General features: G+C 48.0%; 2 protein-coding genes across 5 annotated transcripts in view; one reads left to right on the forward strand and one right to left on the reverse strand.

Moving 5' to 3' along the window:
* Positions 1–14,138, reverse strand: part of LOC126291491 (loricrin-like) — a 45,002-nt gene extending 30,864 nt beyond the window's left edge. The window contains exon 1 of the mRNA XM_049984999.1: positions 13,656–14,138. Coding sequence (XP_049840956.1) covers positions 13,656–14,138 — 483 coding nt within the window. The remainder of the gene's footprint in view (positions 1–13,655) is intronic.
* Positions 14,139–14,159: 21 nt separating this feature from the next.
* LOC126291754 (uncharacterized protein CG43867) overlaps positions 14,160–26,920 on the forward strand; it is a 518,693-nt gene continuing 505,932 nt past the window's right edge. For all 4 annotated transcript variants that reach the window (XM_049985431.1, XM_049985433.1, XM_049985432.1 and 1 more), the window contains exon 1: positions 14,160–14,238. In XM_049985431.1, the coding sequence (XP_049841388.1) occupies positions 14,209–14,238 (30 nt within the window). In that variant the 5' untranslated portion in view covers positions 14,160–14,208. The remainder of the gene's footprint in view (positions 14,239–26,920) is intronic.

The following is a 26,920-nucleotide window of genomic DNA, read 5'->3' on the forward strand; positions in this document are numbered from 1 at the left end:
GCAAATGTCGTAAGATGCGGGATACGGCGATTAGGATATTATTGTTGATAAACCCGCTGTGCAGCTCTTCCGTTGTGGTGTGCTACGTAGTACGCACCAACCATATCAGTGTTCTCACTCCAGGTGTATCGATCCATTAGTTAACAGAGACCATGCACTACTACACGGGTGGAGAGCAGTTGCCTACAACTGAAGAGCGTAAGACACCCTCTAACAACTGAAGAGCGTAATATGGCCTCCACTGGTTTAAATAATCCTCGTAGGAAAAAACGACAATGGGAATTTTTTTTTTGATGTCCCCTATAACCTCCCACAATTTGTCGGTTTAAATGCTTTTCACTCCGTATACTTCTCTTTATGTATCTTCTGGTGCTTTTTTTCCCTCATAAGTCTTCTGACTGGTTTGATGTGGCGCACCAAGAATTCTTTAGTTGTGCCAACGTTTCATCTCACAATAGCACTTGCAACCTACGTCCTCAATTATTTGCTGGATGTATTCCAACATCTGCCTTTCTCTACAGTTAATTCCCTCCACTGGTCCTCTAGTACCATAGAAGTTATTCCCTCATATCTTAATAGGTGTCCTATAATCCTTGTATTTTCCTCATTGATTCTGTAGCGAAGCTCCTCATTCCTTATCGGTCCACCTAATTTTCAACTTTCTTCTATAGCATCACATCTAAATTGCTTCGATTCTCATCTTTTCCGGTTTTCTCATTGTCCATGGTTCACTACTGTTCCCAGTGTGTATTGTCTGAAGTTTCTTCCTCAAAGTGAGGCCAATGTTTGATACTAGTATACTACTCTTGGAAATGGAGGCCCTTTTTGCCGGTGCTAGCCTGCCTTTTACGTCCTCCTTGCTCCGTTCAAAACGGTTTGTTTTGATTCCAAGGCAGCTCAAAAATGGTTCAAATGGCTCTAAGCATTATGGGACTGAACATCTGAGGTCATCAGTCCCTAGACTTATAACAACTTAAACCTAACAACATCACACACATACATGCCTGAGGCAGGATTCGAACATGCGACTGTAGCAACAGCGCGGTTCCGGACTGAAGCGCCTAGAACCGCTCGGCCACAGCGGCCGGCTTCAAGGCAGCAGAATTCTTTATATTCATCAACTTCGTGATCCCCAAACCTGATGCTAAGTTTAACGCTGTTCTCATTTTAGTTCTCATTGCATTCCTCTTTATGCAGTTTACTCTCAATTCATATTCTGTACTCATTAGACTGTTCCATTCAGCAGATTATGCAATTCTGCTTCACTATCACCGAGGATAGAATGTCATCAGCGAATCTTATTATTGATATCCCTTCTCTTTGGACTTCAATCCGACCCCTGAATCTTCCTTTTATTTACTGACGACACTGCTCCTACGATCTACAGACTTCACAGTAGGTGTGAAAGCCTACATCTTTGTCTTACACCCTTTTTAATTCGAGCACTTCGCTCCTCGTCTTCCACTTTTACAGTTCCCTCTTCGCTCTTGTACATATTTATACACATATCTAAAAAGTTTTGCATCACTTCGGTTCCGAGGCTTCTGGACCCTGTACAGAAAATTGGAATAGAGATCAACATAAACATCATTTCCGCACGTTTTATTGCTCATGAAAACCACACATTGCAAGTTGTGCCACAATGCAGCGAGACCTTCAGAGGTGGTGGTCCAGATTGCTGTACACACCGGTACCTCTCATACCCAGTACCATGTCCTCTTGCATTGATGCATGCCTGTATTCGTCGTGGCATACTATCTACAAGTTCAACAAGGCACTATTGGTCCAGATTGTCCCACTCCTCGACGGCGATTCGGCGTAGATCCCTCAGAGTGGTTGGTGGGTCACGTCGTTCATAAACAGCGCTTTTCAATCTATCCCAGGCATGTTCGATAGGGTTCATGTCTGGAGAACATGGTGGTGGTGGTTAGTGTTTAACGTCCCGTCGACAACGAGGTCATTAGAGGCGGAGCGCAAGCTCGGGTTAGGGAAGGATTGGGAAGGAAATCGGCCGTGCCCATTCAAAGGAACCATCCCGGCATTTGCCTTAAACGATTTAGGGAAATCACGTAAAACGTAAATCAGGATGGCTGGAGACGAGATTGAACCGTCGTCCTTCCGAATGCGAGTCCAGTGTGCTAACCACTGCGCCACCTCGCTCGATGGAGAACATGACGGCCATTCTAATCGAGCGATGTCGTTATCGTGTAGGAAGTCAGTCACAAGATGTGCACGATGGGGGCGCGAATTGTCGTCATGAAGACGAATGCCTCGCCAATATGCAGACGATATGGTTGTACTATCGGTCGGAGGATGGCATTCACGGCCGGCCGGAGTGGCCGAGCGGTTCTAGACACTACCGTCTGGAACCGCGCGACCGCTACGGTCGCAGGCTCGAATCCTGACTCGGGCATGGATGTGTGTGATGTCGTTAGGTTAGTTAGGTTTAAGTAGTTCTGAGTTCCAGGGGACTGATGACCTCAGATGTTAAGTCCGATAGTGCTCAGAGCCATTTTTGATGGCATTCACGTATCGTACAGCCGCTACAGCGCCTTCCATGACCACCAGCGGCGGTGAAATATACAAGCAGGTAGGAGGAAAAGTTTAAGGATAATGATATCTGAGTTGAATAGTGATATTGAGATCACACTTACGCAAAAGAGCAACAGGGGGAAAAAACACTTAGTAGTAATATCTTTGTAAATATTAAACGGGAATTTTGATTTGCGAGCTCCTAGTTTCGCTGTTTCAACGCTTAGATATTAACTGCTAAATTGGTTCTTAAATCTCTGAAATCGTACCAAGATATCAGTTGCTGATTATTGTTTAGTAACCTGCAAATTATCGGTATTTGACCAATTTTGATGAATGCAAGAAGCAATTCTGCGAGGATTGACGATCTCGGAGAAAATAGCATCAGCTTCTGACTTAATTTATGACCTGAAAACCGAGTACGAAAGGTAGGTTGAGAGCGAACTCGCTGTTGCGGGGGCGGGCAATTGTTTTGGCTCGGGGGCCACAGTGTGGGACCGGAGCTTAGTGGAGGGCCTCACTTTTTAAACTGATTGCATTCGTTTATTAACGTTGCGTTTTTAATAAGGTGTACATTGCACCACAAAAAACAATCATATAAAGAAAATACACTCCTGGAAATGGAAAAAAGAACACATTGACACCGCTGTGTCAGACTCACCATACTTGCTCCGGACACTGCGAGAGGGCTGTACAAGCAATGATCACACGCACGGCACAGCGGACACACCAGGAACCGCGGTGTTGGCCGTCGAATGGCGCTAGCTGCGCAGCATTTGTGCACCGCCGCCGTCAGTGTCAGCCAGTTTGCCGTGGCATACGGAGCTCCATCGCAGTCTTTAACACTGGTAGCATGCCGCGACAGCGTGGACGTGAACCGTATGTGCAGTTGACGGACTTTGAGCGAGGGCGTATAGTGGGTATGTGGGAGGCCGGGTGGACGTACCGCCGAATTGCTCAACACGTGGGGCGTGAGGTCTCCACAGTACATCGATTTTGTCGCCAGTAGTCGGCGGAAGGTGCATGTGCCCGTCGACCTGGGACCGGACCGCAGCGACGCACGGATGCACGTCAAGACCGTAGGATCCTACGCAGTGCCGTAGGGGACCGCACCGCCACTTCCCAGCAAATTAGGGACACTGTTGCTCCTGGGGTATCGGCGAGGACCATTCGCAACCGTCTCCATGAAGCTGGGCTACGGTCCCGCACAGCGTTAGGCCGTCTTCCGCTCACGCCCCAACATCGTGCAGCCCGCCTCCAGTGGTGTCGCGACAGGCGTGAATGGAGGGACGAATGGAGACGTGTCGTCTTCAGCGATGAGAGTCGCTTCTGCCTTGGTGCCAATGATGGTCGTATGCGTGTTTGGCGCCGTGCAGGTGAGCGCCACAATCAGGACTGCATACGACCGAGGCACACAGGGCCAACACCCGGCATTATGGTGTGGGGAGCGATCTCCTACACTGGCCGTACACCTCTGGTGATCGTCGAGGGGACACTGAATAGTGCACGGTACATCCAAACCGTCATCGAACCCATCGTTCTACCATTCCTAGACCGGCAAGGGAACTTGCTGTTCCAACAGGACAATGCACGTCCGCATGTATCCCGTGCCACCCAACGTGCTCTAGAAGGTGTAAGTCAACTACCCTGGCCAGCAAGATCTCCGGATCTGTCCCCCATTGAGCATGTTTGGGACAGGATGAAGCATCGTCTCACGCGGTCTGCACGTCCAGCACGAACGCTGGTCCAACTGAGGCGCCAGGTGGAAATGGCATGGCAAGCCGTTCCACAGGACTACATCCAGCATCTCTACGATCGGCTCCATGGGAGAATAGCAGCGTGCATTGCTGCGAAAGGTGGATATACACTGTACTAGTGCCGACATTGTGCATGCTCTGTTGCCTGTGTCTATGTGCCTGTGGTTCTGTCAGTGTGATCATGTGATGTATCTGACCCCAGGAATGTGTCAATAAAGTTTCCCCTTCCTGGGTCAATGAATCCACGGTGTTCTTATTTCAATTTCCAGGAGTGTACAATAGTGGGAGTTTTAATCAATTTATTGATTGTGATAAATTCATATCATCTATGGATATCTATGGAAACAAGGACATATACTCTTAGAACCTGTTTAATGAGACAAAAGCATCCTACCATCCTTTTCTGCAGTTGTTTTGAAATCAACCGTGGGATTGCTTGTTGAGATTCTCATCACGGCCTCCAGGTTAATGTCCGTTGAAAAGCATGCTGGGGCCTACGTTTACTCTCGTTATTCTTCAAGCAAGTAAAAGTTTACTCACAAATACGTGTAGACCCAAATATGCAGCACATTTTTCTCAGCATATTGGTTCACACGTGGTAATTTTTCTGCAGGCAAAGATTTGTAAAAGCCCACTAATGTCACAGCAAAAATTCACAGTGTGATGTGACTGCATGTCGATAAGTAACTGGAGAACGCCTGTTTGTCCGCACCCATTAGCCACAGTGCATAGTGTCAGATTTGTGTGTGCTATTATTATCTACATTGCGCAATGCGCATGTGTATTGACGTAGCCATCTTAGTGAAAACCCTCGGTCGCGCACGGGAATTAAATCTCGGTCCAGGACGGATTTTTCTGACTCTCTTGGCATACCACGACCGCAGCTCGTGGACTAGTGGCTAGCGTTGCTTCCTGTGGATCACAGGGTCTCGGGTTCGATTCCCAGACGAGTTGGGGATTTTCTCTGCGTGGCGGCGGGGTGTTTCTGTTGTCCTCATCATTTCATCACCATCATCATCATTCGTAACAGTGGCTAATTGGACTGTGTAAAAATGGGACTGTGCCAAAATTGGGATTTTGTATGGGCGCTGGTGACAGCGCAGTTGAGCGCTCCACAAACCAAACATCATCATCGTCATCATTGGCATACCACACAAGAACCCTTAGTGAGCGACATGTGGCCAGCAAGGTGATTTGCCCACCCATGTGCTAGTGTGTGTCCCTTATATACGAGATATTGTAAATTATACGAAGTAATTTTACAAAATGTCTGCAGGCACATTAAATTGACTGGCTCTGTAATTTAGTATATAATCGACTACAAAGTTCAGTTCTGGCTACTATACTCACACATTAAAAAAGATCAGCTTTCAATACTAAAAACACATTACAAAAATAATACATTACACTGAATAAACATCTCATGTACGGTGGCGTAAGCTCCGTGTAATTCAACTGGAGGTTTAAGATGCCTTTCATTAGGCTCACAGATTAAATTTCTGTGCCGGACAGAGACTCGAACTCAGGACCTTTGCCTTTCCCGGGCGAGTGGACTTCTTCACATTCCGCCCCCCCCCCCCCCCCCCCCGACAAAAAAGATCAGTCAATAAAAAAAAGAACGCATTGTGTACTGCAATCTGTGCGCCCCGAAAAACTGGAGCTACTGCCTAACATCCCCATTGGCTGAGTCTGTTGTTGACGACTCTGTGCACTACAGTGAGGAGAGTTGAGGCACAGAGTCATAAGATAGGAGCAGAAATGATTAGCGAACAAGTAACACACCAAACAGAAGACGTATTTTTTCAGAGGAACAGATATTCAATACAAATACTGCAGCCAAAAACACAATCCAGCTGTCGCAACGTCTACGAGGATAAGTCTCTCTGTACTAAAGCACACATGATGAAGACAGACCCATGACCAGCTGGCGTTTGCATAGCATCATGTGTTGTGATGTGACTCGGAGCACAAATGGTCTGCGTCGCTGCCGTCACACATCCTGCGTCGCGGAGGCAGAGCCACTGCAGATGTGCCTGAATGGTGTGCTCCATTGGGTCTGCTGAATCCCACGTGACTGCAGTTGGCATTGGACAGAAACTTGTAGTTCCACTGACAACATTGATATACCAGTAGGGGTGCTATGGATACCTGATACCGCAGACTCTGGTCAAATGCTATGGATACCTGATACCGCAGACTCTGGTCAAATACGTGGCGTCTGAAAAGAATTCACTACCAGAGATTCATTTCTTTCGTGTTTTGCAGTCTACACAGCGGTCGATAGCCTGACCAAACAGGTGACAAACACTGTGCGTTTTGTTGATTCGGGAGGACTGAAAGGTGTTCGTTACTCAGCGGCCAGTTTTTGACATCATTGCCTCCTGGCGCCATGTGATGTGGCAACGTAATCTAGTATCACAAATGTTCACAGAAATATCCCTCCACCTCATCTCCAGTAGCCCTATTCTATATCGTCCATACTGTTGGGTTCCATTAGTTAGCCTCAGTAGCGACATCATTTTTTAGTTCGGTAGCTGAAGTTGCTACTCTGTGTGCCACTGAGGCCTGTTAACCATTTGGTTCACCAACTGGTTGTTCGTCTACTGTACCGAGAGGTGGTGAGGTGTTGGTAAGCCACATGTTCGGTTCGGTGTGCTTTGATTGCGGATATAGAAATCTTTCGTGATTTATAGATTTGAATGTGGTGATTAGGTTGTATTGAAGAATCACTTGGATGTATCTGAAGTGGGAAATGAGTTCATAAAGTTTATTATGCATGCATAGAAACATGCGTATGCAGAGGTCAGGAAACTGTAACCGTTTTTGTGCATTTCAACCAAGACTCATGGAAGTGGACATGGTGTGCATAGTATTGTTTAGGAGGAAAAAGCGACAAAGGAGGTTCGAAGAAATGCAGCACCATGTGATGTGGCAACGTAATCTAGGAAGAGACTAACCCCTTTGAAATGCACAGGAGCAACTTCGTTGAAAATCCAAACAAATCATAACAAACTCTCCCGTACAATCTGAAGTATCATGCACTCCGTCATAATTGGTTACAATGCTTGCTGTACGACTTGTTATGGAATACTCAACTGTATTCGCTTAGTACGAGTAATAAAATTTTACCCATTAGACGTTATTATGAAATTTTACGTAATGTATCTGATACAATTATGCATAAATCTTATTATTAGAAAATCGTGTGCAGGTGTGGTACAAAAAGTTAAAACACTGCTGTTCTAAACATTCATGGTGGTGTCTGTTTGTTCTATATCGTGTCTCCCTACCACTTTCGCGCAACGACGCTCTGAGCGTGTTTTTTAGGGAATTAACTAGTTTGAACCTGGGACCTGTTGCTGGTAAGGAGACGTCAGACCACACATGACATGTAGAATTGAGAAGAGTTCAGTGAGACTAGCGATGATATAACCAAATACTAAATGATCTCAGCGTCAGATCCACTGCACTGCCTGTAAAAGAATCTTAATACTAACTAAATTTACTGGAAAGGGTTCAAGGCTTTCCTATTTTTAGTTAGCTGGTAAAATAACGTCGGAAAAGCAGTTAAGTTTACCATTGGAAATTTTATTCTACTCACAAAACATCGTTTATAAATTGCACTATTGATAAAAGGAAACGTTTTAATACAGGATAGTAAAAACCAACTGCGTTCAACAAAAATGTGAACGAATATTCCCTAAATGGGTTTCCAAGTTCTACAATCGATCGAAGGATGACCTACGCCATATCACATCTATAATCTAAGTTTAATTTAAGTTTCACAAAAGAGAAAACTATCAAAATGGTCTACAGTGACCCTCAATTATCTTTAATTACTTATTTAACTTGTCGTAAATTACAGTGGCTGATGTGGCTTCTCAATAACTATATAAAAGAAAAATCATCGCGTTTCAGATCTTTTCTTCAAGTGGCAAATGTGAACACCATGAGTTTTAATTAACGATCGACACTAGTATTACGCAAAAAGGGGTGTAACAGATGAGACTTCTGCAGTTCTGAGTGAAGCCTTATGCGCTCAAAAGTGCGGCATCGCGTGCGTTCATTACCTTGTCGGTGTCTAAGCAGCGTCAGGGCGACAGCGGCCGGCGCACCAGCCATCCAGCTCGCCGTCTCGGAACTACCTCTTTCTAACTTCTCGTTACTACAATTTACCGAAGTTGGTTTAAAAAAACTATCTGGCTGTGTTTTCATCTGACCAATCAGGGTCTCAATGTTAACCCTAAGCTCCGCCTACAAAAATTCTGTCTATCCAATGAGAAACGTTATACTTTTCGTGGTGGGGCAATGTTTTTAAAGTTTGCAACGTAACAGACGCTAAAAAGTCTCACGCTAAAACCTGCAGCTCGTGAGGTCCTTTTAGCGTTATCGTGAGATCTATACTGTTCTTCTGGAGGGCTCTATCTTTTAACATGGGCTGGAGGATTGTCCTAATGTAACAGAGATGCGAAAAAGTCTCACGCTAAAGCTTGCGGGTGGTAGTGGCCCTTTTTGTGTTATCGTAAGATCTATACTGCTTTTCTGGAGGGCTCTAGCTTTTAACATGGGCTGGGGGTGGTCCTTGACGTACCTGAGACGCGAAAAAGTCTCACGCTAAAACGTGCGGGTGGTGAGCCCTAGTGGTTAGCTGGAGACACGGGTGTCCGTCCCTTATTGTAGGGCCTTCTAGCTTAACACGGTTCTGCTCTCGGCTTCTGTCCTCGTTTCTCCCCTCGGAACTGCGTCTGCCTCATGGTGGGAAGGTACGACATGCATTTAGGTATTCTTGTGTTAGTCTGTGGCATTCCATTTGCTCACTCGTTACTCGTATTACTTTGGTTAATTTAATGTCACGATTTATTCGGAGCTATGTGACATACTACTGGATTTGCTTATCATGTCAGGGTTTTCATGTAAGGTGTTGGATTTGCCTGACACCTTACACTGTAACTGCCTAAAAATCTTTAAAAGAGCACGGGGTCCTGGGTTCGATTCCCGGCGCGGTCACGTATTTTCTCCTGCCCCGAGATGACTGGGTGTCGTGTCGTTTTCATCATCATCAACACCATCATCATCATTCACCCCCATTACGGTCGGAGGAAGGCAGCGGCTACCCACCTCCATCAGGACCTTGCCTAGTACGGCGGTGCGGGTCTCCCGCATCGTTCCCCTACCCTCTGTCAAGAGGCATGAGACTTCATTTCCATTGTCCACTCAGCTACTAGCTTCTCGCGCCAACATCGATTTTGGAAGCAAGTGAATGAAAGCGCTAGGCGTCACATATTGTTTGCGAATTACGGCTCCCCGCTGAGGCCTAAAGGCTACAATTTTTAAGACCGCTTGTTATTCTGAGGAAGGCCAGACGTATTTGTCGAAGCCGGTCAATAACGAGGCGTGATACTGAATCCTGGGTGCTGGTTTTGCTTCATATATAGTATACATAAACAACAGACACACAGTGGCAATATGCAAAGTCATTTCAGTGTCACTGTGATATCGACGTACTAATCTGCTCAATCTCTTCCACAATTTCCACGGATATGTTATACGACCAGCACTATCCACTGTAAACATATATTTCGAAAACCGTAATGGGAACAGCATGTGTGATAGTTTAGTCGGCTGACCGCTTTGGATGTGGGGCAGTGTACGGGCCACAGTGCGCTGTTCCAGGCGCGCGGTCGTCGGGTCAGCACGCCCGCAGCTGCGGTCACTTGTCTCTGATTGGCTGCAGTGAGGAGACACGGCAACGTGGCCTCAGTTCCACGGGAACCACACCGATTCACTACCGAGTGACTTACGGAATTTCACGGAGACTCAGTTGCCGTAACCCTACCGCTAAGTGCGCTCACCTGGCTAACAGATAGGCAGATAATCCAAGTGATAGAGCATAGGGCTGGAGACCACGCCGCACCCCACCCTGCCACAGCAGTCAGACATTGTAGCTTCCGCAATTCGCCATCATAATCCCTCATGTACAGCAAACCCTTCAAAGCATGCATCCGGCGGTTAGATCTCAGAGGCTGCACAAGAAGCCCAGCTAGCTAACTTCTCCTCCCAGCCCTGCCTGCGCGGCCAGAGCATGCATCGTCTGGTAGAGAAGGGTCGTTCGCGAACTAACGGGTCCAAAGGAACGGTTGAAGGTGAACGGAAGGAGAGAGGAACGAATTGTAAGGAACGGTCTTTCATAGTGCACTTCAATCGCGGCTTTCTACTTGTAGTTCCAGGAACGGGAAACGGTCGGTCTCGTACCCACAACGACACGTCGGCCGGTCTCGTTCCCGCCTCGGTCCCGTTCCCCCTCTGTCTCGGTCTCGGTCTCGCTCGGCCGAACTCGTCCTTCTTCGCGTGGCCACTCGTCGCAGTTCCACTGCCGACTGCTCATAGTTCGGTATCGAGTTGTTTTTCGTTTCGTTCACTGCGCAAGCCCATTCCAGATGTGTTTCAAACCTTTTTTGAACTCTGGACTTCTGGAATCAGATTTTCACTCTGCAGCAGAGTGTACGCTGATATGAAACTTGCTGCCAGATTGAAACTGTGTGCCGGACTGAGACTTGAACACGGGATCTTTGCCTTTCGCGGGCAAGTGCTCTACCAACTGAGCTACCCAAGCACGACTCACGCCTCGTCCTCACACCTTCAATTCTACCAGTACCTCGTTTCTGGACTTCTATTTAGCATCCACAACCGGTAATTAAAATGTATTTGATAATTACATAAATTACATAAAAATAACGTGGTATGTAATACACTCCTGGAAATTGAAATAAGAACACCGTGAATTCATTGTCCCAGGAAGGGGAAACATTATTGACACATTCCTGGGGTCAGATACATCACATGATCACACTGACAGAACCACAGGCACATAGACACAGGCAACAGAGCATGCACAATGTCGGCACTAGTACAGTGTATATCGACCTTTCGCAGCAATGCAGGCTGCTATTCTCCCATGGAGACGATCGTAGAGATGCTGGATGTAGTCCTGTGGAACGGCTTGCCATGCCACTTCCACCTGGCGCCTCAGTTGGACCAGCGTTCGTGCTGGACATGCAGACCACTTGAGACGACGCTTAATCCAGTCCCAAACATGCTCAATGGGGGACAGATCCGGAGATATTGCTGGCCAGGGTAGTTGACTTACACCTTCTAGAGCACGTTGGGTGGCACGGGATACATGCGTACGTGCATTGTCCTGTTGGAACAGTAAGTTCCCTTGCCGGTCTAGGAATGATAGAACGATGGGTTCGATGACGGTTTGGATGTACCGTGCACTATTCAGTGTCCCCTCGACGATCACCAGAGGTGTACGGCCAGTGTAGGAGATCGCTCCCCACACCATGATGCCGGGTGTTGGCCCTGTGTGCCTCGGTCGTATGCAGTCCTGATTGTGGCGCTCACCTGCACGGCGCCAAACACGCATACGACCATCATTGGCACCAAGGCAGAAGCGACTCTCATCGCTGAAGACGACACGTCTCCATTCGTCCCTCCATTCACGCCTGTCGCGACACCACTGGAGGCGGGCTGCACGATGTTGGGGCGTGAGCGGAAGACGGCCTAACGCTGTGCGGGACCGTAGCCCAGCTTCATGGAGACGGTTGCGAATGGTCCTCGCCGATACCCCAGGAGCAACAGTGTCCCTGATTTGCTGGGAAGTGGCGGTGCGGTCCCCTACGGCTCTGCGTAGGATCCTACGGTCTTGGCGTGCATCCGTGCGTCGTTGCGGTCCGGTCCCAGGTCGACGGGTACGTGCACCTTCCGCCGACCACTGGCGACAACATCGATGTACTGTGGAGACCTCACGCCCCACGTGTTGAGCAATTCGGCGGTACGTCCACCCGGCCTCCCGCATACCCACTATACGCCCTCGCTCAAAGTCCGTCAACTGCACATACGGTTCACGTCCACGCTGTCGCGGCATGCTACCAGTGTTAAAGACTGCAATGGAGCTCCGTATGCCACGGCAAACTGGCTGACACTGACGGCGGCGGTGCACAAATGCTGCGCAGCTAGCGCCATTCGACGGCCAACACCGCGGTTCCTGGTGTGTCCGCTGTGCCGTGCGTGTGATCATTGCTTGTACAGCCCTCTCGCAGTGTCCGGAGCAAGTATGGTGGGTCTGACACACCGGTGTCATTGTGTTCTTTTTTCCATTTCCAAGAGTGTATTTTGAACTCTGGACTTCTGGAATGAGATTTTCACCCTGCAGCAGAGTGTACGCTGATATGAAACTCGCTGCCAGATTAAAACTGTGTGCCGGACTGAGACTTGAACACGGGCTCTTTGCCTTTCGTGGGCAAGTGCTCTACCAACTGAGCTACCCAAGCATGACTCACGCCCCGTCCTCACACTTTCAATTCTACCAGTACCTCGTCTCTGGACTTCTATTCAACGTCCACAACCGGTAATTAAAATGTATATGATAATTACATAAATTACATAGAAATTACGTGGTATGTAATAGATACATCTTGTCGTGTAACAAAGGGGCCTACAAACTTACTTAACTATATCGATAAACAGCAGGAGACCTAAGAAGGATAGTTTTTCTTCTTTTTTTTTGTTATTACACGTGCAAAGGAAGTCAGCAGAGCCCACACGAGAGGCCATTTTCTCTCTCTTTTTTTTTTTGTTCCGACGTAAAACAGAATGTTCATTGTTATGGAAGGCAGATCGGCTTACTACCGAATGAAGCGCGCGGTCTATAATCGAGTGTCTGGTGTCACCATTTTGTAAAGAGAATGCGATAACTTCTACATTATTATTTCAGTGGTACAGGGTGGCGCACAAAAAGTCGACCCCGAGTACTAGACTGCTTACTGTCGCCCTCCAATCGTCATCTATTGTTTCGAAGTTGTTTTTTGCATTAGCTCACTTATTATTTGTTTACTGGCTAGTTACTAGATTAAGAGGAAGGTCAGCGTTGGCCGTAGTATTGATGTTTTATTGGTAGCAGAATCGAATTTCGATCACATAGTGATCATCTTCAGTGCTGCCGTGTACAAATTAAACTTAGACACTGGTGTCAAGTTATCAATGGTTGATAACTTGATACCAGTGTCTGGATTTTATTTGTGGTCGTTGTGCACACAGCAGTCCATGGAGTCGCCAGTCAATAAGGCTAATTATTACATGTTTATCTATTTTGCTCGTAGCGGTCAACAAATCGTGCGTAATTGGCAAGCAGTCTGTACTCGGGGTCAGCTTATCGTGCTCCACTACTAATTTTCAGTTTTTTATAAAAACCATACAGTATGCACATATGACTAGTGAACGAGTAAAAAGGATCGGTTCCGGAAAAAGAGCGATCACCAGTGAACTAGTTACCAAGGATGTACGAGTTTGCCCACTTCTACCTACCACACCTCCACTCCATGGCTTGTGCAGTAGACTGCCGCCCCCCCTGCATGGCTTGTGCATTAGACTGCCGCCCCCACTGCATGGCTCGTGCAGTAGACTGCCGCCCCCCCTGCATGGCTTGTGCACTAGACTGCCAGCCCCGCTGCAGGGCTCGTGCAGTAGACTGCCACCCCCACTGCATGTATTGTGCACTAGACTGCCGCCCCCGCTGCATGGCTTGTGCGCTAGACTGCCGCCCCCGCTGCATGGCTCGTGCAGTAGACTGCCACCCCCACTGCATGGCTCTTGCAGTAGACTCCCGCCCTCCCTGCATGGCTTGTGCACTAGACTGCCGCCTCCGCTGCATGGCTCGTGCAGTAGACTGCCACCGCCACCGCATGGCTTGTGCAGTAGACTGCCGCCCCGGCTGACAGCCGCCTGCCCACAGAGCGCTGCGCCGCCCCCCATGCTGGCGGTGGAGGAGCCACAGCCGCCACCGTCCATGGCGCCTCCCGCCCCCGCCCCCACGCCCGCCCCCGCCTCCGGAAGCAGCCACGTACCACCTGCCTGCGACATGGACTCACTCGACGACCTCCTGCACAAGGTGAGATCTCTTACCTCTATGTCTGTTTCTCTCTCGCTGCCTCTTTCTAGCTTCAGCTTGTCCAACATGCCTTTGAAAATTGTGGAGTATTTACTTGCATGTCTGGATGAACATACGTAAGTGACGATTGATAGCCATCCCCGATATACTCGCTGAATGCGAATATATTGACATCAGCAGTATTAGGAATAGATATACCTGCTACGTTTTAGTGACATACGAAAATTTGACCCGCCAGGGTAGCTAAGAGCGCTAACGCGCTGCTTCCTGGACTCGGGTAAGCGCGCCGGCCCCGGATCCAATCCGCCCGGCGGGTTAACGACGAGGCCCGGTGCGCCGGCCAGCTTGGAAGTGGTTTTTAGGCGGTTTTCCACATCCCGCTAGGTGAATACCGGGCTGGTCCCCAAGTTCCGCCTCAGTTACACGACTCACAGACATTTGAAAAACGTTCGCACTATTTCATGACTTACACTAGATGCGGACAGGTGGGGTACACTACTTCCGTCCTGGGGGGTTCGGGGTGGCGGCAGGAAGGGAATCCGGCCACCCTCTGCAATTAACACTGCCAAATCCGTAATAACAGAGCCGACCCCGCGGAGTGGGACAAAGGCCCGAGAAGGAAAGAAAAAAAAGGAAGTGACATACGAAAATTTCGCCAGACACAGGCTCGAACACAGATTTCCCGCTTTTGCGAACGGTCGTCATAACTGCTTCGGCTATCCGTGAACGCCTCCCAGAGCAATCCAAACTTGTATGTCCCACATTGTCTAACTAATGCAGCTGATACTAAGCTATTAGCATTCGGCGGATTTACTTCAAATTAATTGTGCATGATATTATGTACTTGTCCAAATCTGAGTTTTGAACTTCAAATACACGTCTATCGGATTTTTTGTAATGGAGACAAGTTTAAGATTTAATTACAAGCAGTCCACTAGGCCTTTGACAAAATTAGTTTGTTTTGTTTTATCCAGCATTAGGCTATTTTGAACAGTTTGGCTTTAAACTTCGATACATATTTTTTATTTTAGATTATATGAAGAATTGTCTGGTTTTCGGCGCCTTCGCTACGAACTGCTCAGTTCAAAACTATTGAGCTGCATTAATCCGATCTTAATGAAACTTTAGTTGGTTACAGGCAAATATGGTGGTATTAGCAATCTCAAGTTCAAATTCAAATGGCTCTGAGCACTATGGGACTTAACATCTATTGTCCACAGTCCCCTAGAACTTAGAACTACTTAAACCTAAGAACAGCACACAACACCCAGCCATCACGAGGCAGAGAAAATCCCTGACCCCGCCGGGAATCGAACCCGGGAACCCGGGCGTGGGAAGCGAGAACGCTACCGCACGACCACGAGATGCGGGCAATCCCAAGTTACAGAATTTTTCAGTCGCCCACAAAAAACTTCTTATGATTTTTGTAACGTAACTTTTTCTCCGCCAGGATAAACACACAATGGAAAGCGTGGATTTGTTTTGAAGGTCTCTTTTTTTCTTGTCGTTGTACGAAGCTACAACAACTGTGACCGTGCAGTGTGATAGGAATTTTATGAAGAGTGATATTTAAGACCGGTTTTTGTGTTTGCTGGAGCTCCTGATTACCAGCGCGCACCGATGAGGAACTGAACGCGTCGTTGCCGCGAAGCCCCGGGCTGCTGGAAAACAATTTGCATGCTTGCGATTGGCAACGCAGCGCCTGACTCCGCCATTGCAGCCGCTGTTGTCCCCACATGCCGTACCTCCGTCTACGTTTCCACGTGAAAAGTAGAAGAAGGTTCAGGAATCTCGAAGGCTTGCACTGCTGCTCCACTGACAAACCGGGTAACTGACCTTTCTTTCTCATAAGAAAGGGACTGATTCCTGACTTGAAATGGAGGATAAAAGGTCTTGTGAACACATGTATGGAAATGGATCGTCCCAAACGCAGTACAGAGCTTTCCATCTCTCATGACTCAGTCTCTAATGATCTGATCGTTGACAAAACGTTAAAACCTAAACTAATAATTGGCAACCAATGCTGTACAATCTAAATAAAGTCATGAGATGTCCAATGGACTCTCTTATTAGAACGTGTTATGTGTTTCGGGATACACCCATCTTCAGACATCACAAACTTCGACTCCTTCCTAACCAAGCAGGCGTACAGCCTGGACAACTCAAAGAAAGTGTCCAATAACATATGACTATAACTGCGACACAAGCTTTGCTTCAAGACTGCTTGTGTCGCAGGTATAGTCATACGTTATTGGACAGTTTCCTTGAGTTGTCCAGGCTGTACGCCTGCTTGGTTAGGAAGGAGTCGAAGTTTGTGATGTCTGAAGATGGGTGTAATCCAGGAACACGTAACATGTTGTAATAAAAAATCAATTGAACGGCTCATGACTTTATTGCGATTGTACAGCATTGGATGCCAATTATTAACATAAAAATAATTGCAAGCCTCAGACGGGATTTTATGTCGTGTGTATCAAACCCTAAAATACTTCCTGTTTTATCTACAAGCAGTCTTTGGGTAAAACTGCAGCTCTGTTCCGAACAAAGAAGGAATACAGTGTGGTATTAAGTATTTACGCTATCCTGTAGCATATAAAGGTTGGCAATGGAATGGGAAGTTTTCTTCTGACACTGACACCAGTCACAGGGATCTAGCGGACCCAATGGCGTGTGTCCGCTGAGCCACGCCCCCATCCGCTCCATACCATGAGCGCCCTCTGCCAGACTCCTGTCCTCAAAGATAACATCGAAAGGGGACGTGGAACAGCAGGGCTGAAAAAGCATGCACTCCCTTTCTTGCTTCAGATCACATTCAGAGTTCGTCGAACAGTTCTGAAAGGCCTCTAGTGGTTCCACCCTGTACACCAGAGCTAAAACTACGGTCACACCCCATCCAAATAGGTCAGTTCACGTTCAGTGGGGCTCCAGCCCCATCATGTCCTCAGAGGAGGATTGAGTCGTCCGGGGGTGTAAGCAGTGCCAAAGGTTGTCAAGATTGTCCTCGTCGGACTGCGAACTGTCCTTTTCGACCATCAAGTACTTAGCAACGCCCCCACGGAAGGGGTGGTTTCAGCAACGTGCTTTATGACACCATAGCACCCAATACCTTTTTTGTGTGGATTCTGAGCGGCGGTACAACCGAAATGTTTTCCTCAGCCACCCGTAAGAATACAGGGTGATTTCATTGCTGGGCGTCGTTGCACTTCTTACATCCATCGCAGAGGTGTCAAAACAATGTGCAAATGTGAGTAAGAGAGGGGATGGGGTGTCACTAGCTTTCCATCGTGTGACACGACCACGGTGGGGTTGCGCAGAACTGTCGTGAAATTTTGTGCAACGTAGCACCATTATCCGGTCTTACACCCCGTATGAACATCTGAGTTCTGGCCCTTTTCCGCATGCGTTTGAAGGATCTCCAAGCCCGAGGGTGACTTTTGCACCGTTATAGAGGAAAGTTGTAGGCAGCTTTGGTCCAAACCTTGTATGTCGCAATGAGACAGTTATAGGTTTGGAAAAAGTAATCCTTTAATTGTGTAACGCAGTGGGAGAAGATCGCAATTTTGGAAGCGCTGCAAGAGGCGTAGTATATCCAAGGTAATGTTATGCTTCCAGGAAAGAGACAGTTCTTCTTCTTCACGTAATGTACTAGGCAAATTGCATGTTAAGGTACCCATCCCTTGTATGGTCTTTCTACATTCCTTCTTGCAGTGCATTTATAATATAGAACCATTACCGGGAACCTTTCTCAAGCCATATAGTCTACGTGTTCCTTCCATTTTCCCCTTATTTCCTTAATTTTCTCTTTTAGGTAATATATTCCCAAGACTTTCCAAAAATCAAGAATGTCTCTGAGCACTATGGGACTTAACATCTGAGGTCATCAGTCCCCTATAACTTGGAACTACTTAAACTTAACTAACCTAAGGACATCACACACATTCATGCCCGAGGCAGGATTCGAATCTGCGACCGTAGCGGTCGCGCGTTTCCAGACTGAAGTGGCTACAACCACAGAGACCAGCTAAAACTATCCTTATATCTTAAGTTGTTTTTCCATCCTCCCTTGTACATCCTTCAAATATTCTTAGAAATCTCATTTCTCGACCCTGTAGTCTGATGGCGTCTTGTTGCTCCCCATGTTTCACTTCCACTGTTTTACACAGAAGAGCCCAAGGAACCCGTACAACTGCCTCATTCTCTGTAGGGCCCAGGCTAACATGTAGAATTGCAGCAGCACGACGTAGAAAGGACTCGATTAATACCTGAAGTGCTACTGGAAGGAAATGACACCATGAACCCTCCAGGGCTGTCCATAAATCGGTAAGTGTGCGAGGTGGTGGAGATCTCCTCTGAACATCATGTTGCAAGGCATACCAGATATGCTCAATAATGTTCGTATCTGGGGAGTTTGCTGGCCAGCGGAACTGTTTAAACTCAGAGAAGTGTTCCTAGAGCCACTCTGTAGCAATTCTGGACGTGTGGGGTGTCGCTTTGTCTTGCTGGAGTTGCCCTAGTCCACGGAATACACAATGGACATGAGTGGAAGCAGGTGACCAAACACGATACTTACGTCCGTGTCACCTGCACGCCTCCATCAACTAGAACAGTCCCCTGCTGATAAGTAACGTCCATGGATTCATGAGTTTGTATCCATACCCCAAAACGTCCATCCGCTCGATACGACTTGAACCGGATTCGTCCGAGCAGACAACATGTTTCCAGTCATCAACAGTCCAATGTCGGTCTTGACGGGCCCAGGCGAGGCTTAAAGCTTTGTGTCGTGCAGTCATCAAGGGTACACGAGTGGGCCTTCGGGTCCGAAATCCCGTATCAATTATGTTTCGCTGAACGGTTCGCACGCCGACACTTGTTGATGGCCCAGCATTGAAACCTGCAGCAGTTTGCGGAAGGGTTGCACTTCAGTCACGTTTAACGATTCTCTTCAGTCGTCGATGGTACTCTTCTTGCAGGATCTTTTACCCGCCGCAGCGATGTCGAAGATTTGATGTTTTACCTGGATCCTGATATGCACGGTACACTCGTTAAATGGTCGTACAGGAAATTCCCCACTTCATCGCTACCTGGAAGATGTTATGCCCCATCGCTCATGCGCCGATTGTAACACCACGTTCAAACTCACTAAAATCTTGATAACCTGCCATTGTAGCAGCAGCAACCGATCTGATTTTAGTATCAACACTATTTTAGGTCTTACTGGCAGTATGCTCTGAAATATCATTACCTTCGTTTTATCTACCGACAACTTTAGGCTGTAAGCAACTTACAGACGTCCCTCTTAAGGCCAGCTGCATTCTCTATAGTCATAGTTAGAGCATCTGCATATAAAATTACATTTAGTCTAGTGTCACGATCTACAAGATCTCCATTTATTTTCAACATTTTCCATTTGATGCTAACTTCATCTGTAGACAGGGTGAACATTAATAAAACCGACAAATTGCAGGGACTGATTCCTGAGTTGAAATGGAGGTCTTGTGAACACATGTCTGTAAATGGATTGTCCCAAACACAGTACAGAGCTGCATTGCATCCACGTCACAACAGATGTTCAAAGTGGTCCCCATTGGCTGCAATGGACGCGATACACTTCATCGTGGATTGCCGCACTTTGCTTTACACCATACTGGCGGGCCACTTGCCTGGGGGTTGTACCAGCGTTCGTCTCAATTTTCTTGTACCAGCATTCGCCTCAATTGTCTGTAGAACCCGGTCCTGGAAATCTGGTGTACCCACAATCCGCCGCGACCCTGCATGTTCGCCTGTCTCAAAGGGCCCATGCTCACACAGACGCCCAAAAATGCCTTCAAATGTTGAGTGGTGTGATTGGTGTCTGTGAGGGTACTTCTTTTGATATAGTTGTGCTGCGTCTCGACCGTTTCCACGTGCTTGGCCACACACAGACACCATCCTGGCTTGTTCTCGACATGAGTACTGGAGCACTCTGCTGCTTACAGTGTCCTGCGTCAATCACACAACCTGCAACACACAAGGAACGCATGACAGGTGCACGTCAGCGCCATCTACTGTCACAATGATACATTCCCAGATACATGTTCATGGGACCTTTTTCCCCATTTCCACCTAGCAAGGTGGCCCAGTGATTAGCACATTGGGCTTGCATTCGGGAAGACGACGGCTCGAACAATCGTCAGAACATCCTGCTTTACACTACTGGCCATTAAAATTGCTACACCACAAAGATGACGTGCTACAGAAATGAAATTTAACCTACAGGAAGAAGATGCTGTAATATGCAAATGATTAGCATTTCAGAGCATTCACACAAGGTTGGCGCCGGTGGCGACACCTACGTCGTGCTGACATGAGGAAAGTTTCCAACCGATTTCTCATACGCAAACAGCAGTTGACCGGCGTTGCCTGGTGAAACATTGTCGTGACATCTCGTGTAAGGAGGAGAAATGCGTACCATCACGTTCCCGACTTTGATAAAGGTCGGATTGTAGCCTATCGCGATTGCGGTTTATCGTATCGCGACATTGCTGCTCGCGTTGATCGAGATCCAATGGCTGTTAGCAGAATATGGAATGGGTGGGTTCAAGGAGGGTAAGACGGAACGCCGTGCTGGACCCAACGGCCTCGTATCACTAGCAGTCTAGATGATAGGCATCTTATCCGCATAGCTGTAACGGATCGGGCAGCCACGTCTCGATCCCTAAGTCAAGACATGGGGACGTTTGCAAGATAACCGTCTGCACGAACCATCCGACAACGTTTGCAGCAGCATGGACTATCAGCTCGGAGGCCGTTGCTGCGGTTACCTTTGCATCGCAGACAGGAGCGCCTGCGATGGTGTACTCAACGACGAACCTGGGTGCATGAAAGGCAAAACGTCATATTTTCGGATGAAACCAGGTTCTGTTTACAGCATCATGATGGTCGCATCCGTGTTTGGCGACATCGCGGTGAACGCACATTGGAAGCGTGTATTCGTCATCGCCATGCTGCCGTATCACCCGGCGCGATGGCACGGGGTGCTACTTGTTACACATCTCGGTCACCTCTTGTTCGCACTGAAGGCACTTTGAACAGTGGACGTTACTTTTCAGATGTGTTACGACCAGTGGCTCTACCCTTCGTTCGATCCCTGCGAAACCTTACATTTCAGCAGGATAATGCACGACATCATGTTGCAGGTCCTGTAGGGGCCTTTCTGGATACATAAAATATTGGACTGCTGTCCTGGCCAGCACATTCTCCAGATCTCTCACCAACTGAAAAGGTCTGGTTAATGGTGGCCGAGCAACGGGCTCGTCACAGTACGCCAGTCACTACTGTTGATGAACTGTGGTATCGTGTTGAAGCTGCATGGGCAGCTGTACCTGTACACGCCATCCAAGCTCTGTTTGACTCAATGCCCAGGCGTATCAAGGCCGTTATTGCGGCCAGAGGTGGTTGTTCTGGGTACTGATTTCTCAGGATCTATGCACTCAAATTGCGTGAAAATGTAATCACATGTCAGTTCTAGTATAATATATTTGTCCAATGAATACCCGTTTATCATCTGCATTTCTTCTTGGTGTAGCAATTTTAATGGCCAGTAGTGTACCTTCTTCCGGGAGTGCTAGTAGTGCAAGGTTCGCAGGAGAGCTTTTGTGAAGTTTGGAAGGTAGGACACGAGGTATTGGCCAGTAGTGCTGGCTTTTCGTGATTTCCCTAAATCGCTTCAAGCTAATGCCGGGATGGTTTCTGTGAAAGGGCATGACCGACTTCCTTTCCCATCCTTCCCTAATCCAATGGGTGCGATATCCTCGCAATTTGGCGCCCTCCCTCCATATCAAGCTACCAACTAACCTCCATTTCGTCTCAGCAGTCCACCCCTACAGTTGTCGGTATACATTGATAATGTAGGAGAAATACAGCAGCCTTGTCGTACTCCTTTGCTTGTGTTCATTGGTTTTGTGGTATATTTGTATTTCGAAAGCCACCGTTTGCTTCAGAGTTACAGAATTAGCGTTTCATTGAAATCGCCGAGTCAACAGTCGGAGAGGCAGCCAGCGTCGGAATCAGTGTGGGTGGGGGTCAGAAACGTCGCAACGTCCGAAACAAAGAGAGAGCCGCGAATCACGTCGCGTTATTCCATTAGGGCGCTCGCCTATTATTCCGCGTCTTCCCCTCGCGCCGCGCCGGATCTTTATTTGGTCTGGCGGGGTGGCGGTATTACTGCTAGCGGTTCCGGATTTTAGGGGGAGAATTGTGGCGGCCGTGCGCTGGGCTGCGCTGCCCGCGAGCGGGGAAGGCCGAGGGGTGAGCGTGGTCAGTGCCGCCAACTGCGCCGGCCGTAAAACTCTCGGCGGTACGAGCGGCAGCAGTGGTGGCAGTGGGGCTGAGACGGTTTTACGAGCGCCCCGGCCGGTGTTATTATTGCCGGCGCTCGTCGACCGCCAATCCGCGCCGACCGCGCCCGGCACAGCACCGTTTCCAGTCGCCGCAGACACCGGTCTCCCGTAGCCCTATTCTGTATCGCACATACCATTCGGTTCCGTAGGTTATCCTCGGTAGTGACGTAATTTTCGGTTCGGTAGCCGAAGGTGCCATTGTGTATGTTACTGAGGCCTGTTAAGGATCGGTCCTCCTGCCCATTATTCGTCTACTGTACTGAGATGTCAATTATCGGTAAGGCTGTTCATTCAGCTTTTATGCTTTGATTGCAGAGACAATTTGTTACTTTGGAAATACTGTGTGACTTTTAGTTTTGGATGTAGTGATTAAGTTTCCTGCATCCTCAACTGATTATGACACGGCGGTCGGATGGTCCTGATGGGCCACTTGTGGCCTGAAGATGGAGTGCTTGATTAAGTTTGCCTGAAGTATCACCAGGATGCATCCCACTGGAAACTGAGTTCATACACTCCTGGAAATTGAAATACGAACACCGTGAATTCATTGACCCAGGAAGGGGAAACTTAATTGACACATTCCTGGGGTCAGATACATCACATGATCACACTGACAGAACCACAGGCACATAGACACAGGCAACAGAGCATGCACAATGTCGGCACTAGTACAGTGTATATCCACCTTTCGCAGCAATGCAGGCTGCTATTCTCCCATGGAGACGGTCGTAGAGATGCTGGATGTAGTCCTGTGGAACGGCTTGCCATGCCATTTCCACCTGGCTCCTCAGTTGGACCAGAGTTCGTGCTGGACGTGCAGACCGCGTGAGACGACGCTTCATCCAGTCCCAAACATGCTCAATGGGGGACAGATCCGGAGATCTTGCTGGTCAGGGTAGTTGACTTACACCTTCTAGAGCACGTTGGGTGGCACGGGATACATGCGGACGTGCATTGTCCTGTTGGAACAGCAAGTTCCCTTGCCGGTCTAGGAATGGTAGAACGATGGGTTCGATGACGGTTTGGATGTACCGTGCACTATTCAGTGTCCCCTCGACGATCACCAGAGATGTACGGCCAGTGTAGGAGATCGCTCCCCACACCATGATGCCGGGTGTTGGCCCTGTGTGCCTCGGTCGTATGCAGTCCTGATTGTGGCGCTCACCTGCACGGAGCCAAACACGCATACGACCATCATTGGCACCAAGGCAGAAGCGTCTCTCATCGCTGAAGACGTCACGTCTCCATTCGTCCCTCCATTCACGCCTGTCGCGACACCACTGGAGGCGGGCTGCACGATGTTGGGGCGTGAGCGGAAGACGGCCTGCGGGACCGTAGCCCAGCTTCATGGAGACGGTTGCGAAAGGTCCACGCCGATACCCCAGGAGCAACAGTGTCCCTAATTTGCTGGGAAGTGGCGGTGCGGTCCCCTACGTCACTGCGTAGGATCCTACGGTCTTGGCGTGCATCCGTGCGTCGCTGCGGTCCGGTCCCAGGTCGACGGGCACGTGCACCTTCCGCCGACCACTGGCGACAACATCGATGTACTGTGGAGACCTCACGCCCCACGTGTTGAGCAATTCGGCGGTACGTGAACCCGGCCTCCCGCATGCCAACTATACGCCCTCGCTCAAAGTCCGTCAACTGCACATACGGTTCACGTCCACGCTGTCGCGGCATGCTACCAGTGTTAAAGACTGCGATGGAGCTCCGTATTCCACGGCAAACTGGCTGACACTGACGGCGGCGGGGCACAAATGCTGCGCAGCTAGCGCCATTCGACGGCCAACACCGCGGTTCCTGGTGTGTCCGCTGTGCCGTGCGTGTGATCATTGCTTGTACAGCCCTCTCGCAGTGTCCGGAGCAAGTATGGTGGGCCTGACACACCGGTGTCAATGTGTTCTTTTTTCCATTTCCAGGAGTGTAGATGTCATCCATGCATTTCAGCTGAGAATCGTGGAAATTGGTCATGGTGCACATGGTACAGCTTAGGAGAAAGCAAGAGTAAATAATATATGCAGGGTGCCTTGAAGAAATGTCACGCCATGCGATCTGTCAACATAATCTGAACAATGAGATGAAACCTTCCGAAATGCCTAAGAGCAGCTCTGTGGCACAGTGCAGATTGAGCGGTGTGGTGGCCCACAATTTGGTTGAGGAACTGCAGCCTACATGAGAGCACACCATAGAGCTACATCCATCCCTTTGCATCTGAAGGTACATTTGTTTAGAAGTCCTCAAATGACTAAATCAGTTGAACAGTCCTTATCATTGGTTCAAATAGCTCTGAGCACTATGGGACTCAACTTCTGAGGTCATCAGTCCCCTAGAACTTAGAACTACTTAAACCTAACCAACCTAAGGACATCACGCACATCCATGCCCGAGGCAGGATTCGAACCTGCGACCGTAGTGGTCTCGCGGTTCCAGACTGCAGCGCCCAGAACCGCACGGCCACTCCAGCTGGCAGTCCTTATCATTCATCAAGTTATTCTAAGGAAGGCTAGACATACTGGTTGGAACCAGTCAATAATATAGTCTTACTACATGATGGTTTTGTTTTAAACGTAGCACACAGGAACAACAGACAAACAATGACAATATTTGAAGCCATTTCAGTGTCACTTGGATGTGAATATACCAACCTATTTATTTTCTTGTGCCAGATGGCCACATCAGATGTGGAGCGCTTTGCATGCAGTGGTGTGCTGTGCTGGTGCACAGTTGTCTGATGACTGTGCCCGCAGGTGGGGTCACTTGTCACTTGGCGTGAGGAAAGATGACAAGGGACAGGTCCATCTTAGTTAATTGGGGCCCATGCCATCTCGGTACCGAACAGTTTATAAAATTACATAGAGGCTCAGTTGCATTAACTCTACGACTCAGTGCACTCACCTACCGAACTGATGGCTATAGCGACCAAACGCTACAGCTGGTATCCCCACACTCTGCTTCTACTGGCATTTGGTGTCTCTGAAACTGGTCCACAGGCATATCCCCATTACATGTAAAGCTCCCACGTTTATGTTACGCTCCCGCTCATTAAAACTGCAACATCAAACAAAGGAAAGGAAATAATTTTTTGCTTATTACGCCCATAATACAGGGTAAATAACGTAAAACTTACACCGCAACTGGAAAGTGCTGTTGATGTTCCATTTTCACAGAGTGGATTGATATTTAGCCAAACAACAGATTGTAATAACACTTAGAGACATTTTTAAATAGAACAACATCTATTGACATTAACAAACTAAAAATAGGGTAAATTAGAATGAGAGTGGTTTTTGTTGGAGGATTCTAGTATGAGTGGTTTGTGTGATATTATATTTTGAAAAGTTCTCAAACTGAGACTTGTACAATACCTGTGGTAGTACACACAAAAAAAACACAAGTGCACACACTAGTTATGTGGATTCTGACGAATAATGAGACAACTAACGACTGCAGGCTGTGTTCTAAATGACCACCAACGGTGGCAATAAATGCTTTCCGTCTGGTATGGAGCAAATGCTGCATGCTTGCTAGCATTTCAGCGCAGATGTCGTTGCATATCAGCAGGTGTAGTTGATATGATCGTTAGACATCTTTCAACTTTCCCCACAGGATAAAGTCTATAGGCGCCAAATCTGTGGAAAGGGCCAGCATGTAGGGATCCTCCACATTCATTCCAACGATTTTAAAAGAACTCGTGCATTATACCCCTACAGGCTGGACTCCCATCATAATGGTATCACATGTTCCTCCTAGTCTGCAGAGGAACGTCTTCTAGCATCCATGGGAGATGGTCTGTTAGAAATTTGCAACACTTGTGTGCATTCAGTATTCTGTCTTTGATACACAGGACTAGGAGCTGCTGGTTTACTTTCCCACACCACATGTTTACACTACATGGAAGGTGACATTCCACATAACGATGCTGATGGGGATTGGCAACAGACCAATAGTGCATGTTTGGCAGTTTACCTGGCCACGGTAGGTAAATGTGGCTTCATCACTAATCAAGGTATGTGATTCTTCTGGAGTATCTTGTCTTAATGCTGCCGTTAGGCAGCATCTTTCAACTTTCCCCACAGGATAAAGTCTATAGGCGCCAAATCTGTGGAAAGGAGCAGCAAGTAAAGGTCCTCCACGTTCATTCCAACGATTTTAAAAGAACTCATGCATTATACCCCTATGGGCTGGACTCCCATCATAATGGTATCACATGTTCCTCCTAGTCTGCAGAGGAACGTCTTCTAGCATCCATGGGAGATGGTCTGTTAGAAATTTGCAACACTTGTGTGCATTCAGTATTCTGTCTT

This window comes from Schistocerca gregaria, chromosome 9 (genome assembly GCF_023897955.1).
Source record: "Schistocerca gregaria isolate iqSchGreg1 chromosome 9, iqSchGreg1.2, whole genome shotgun sequence".
Lineage (NCBI taxonomy): Eukaryota > Metazoa > Arthropoda > Insecta > Orthoptera > Acrididae > Schistocerca > Schistocerca gregaria.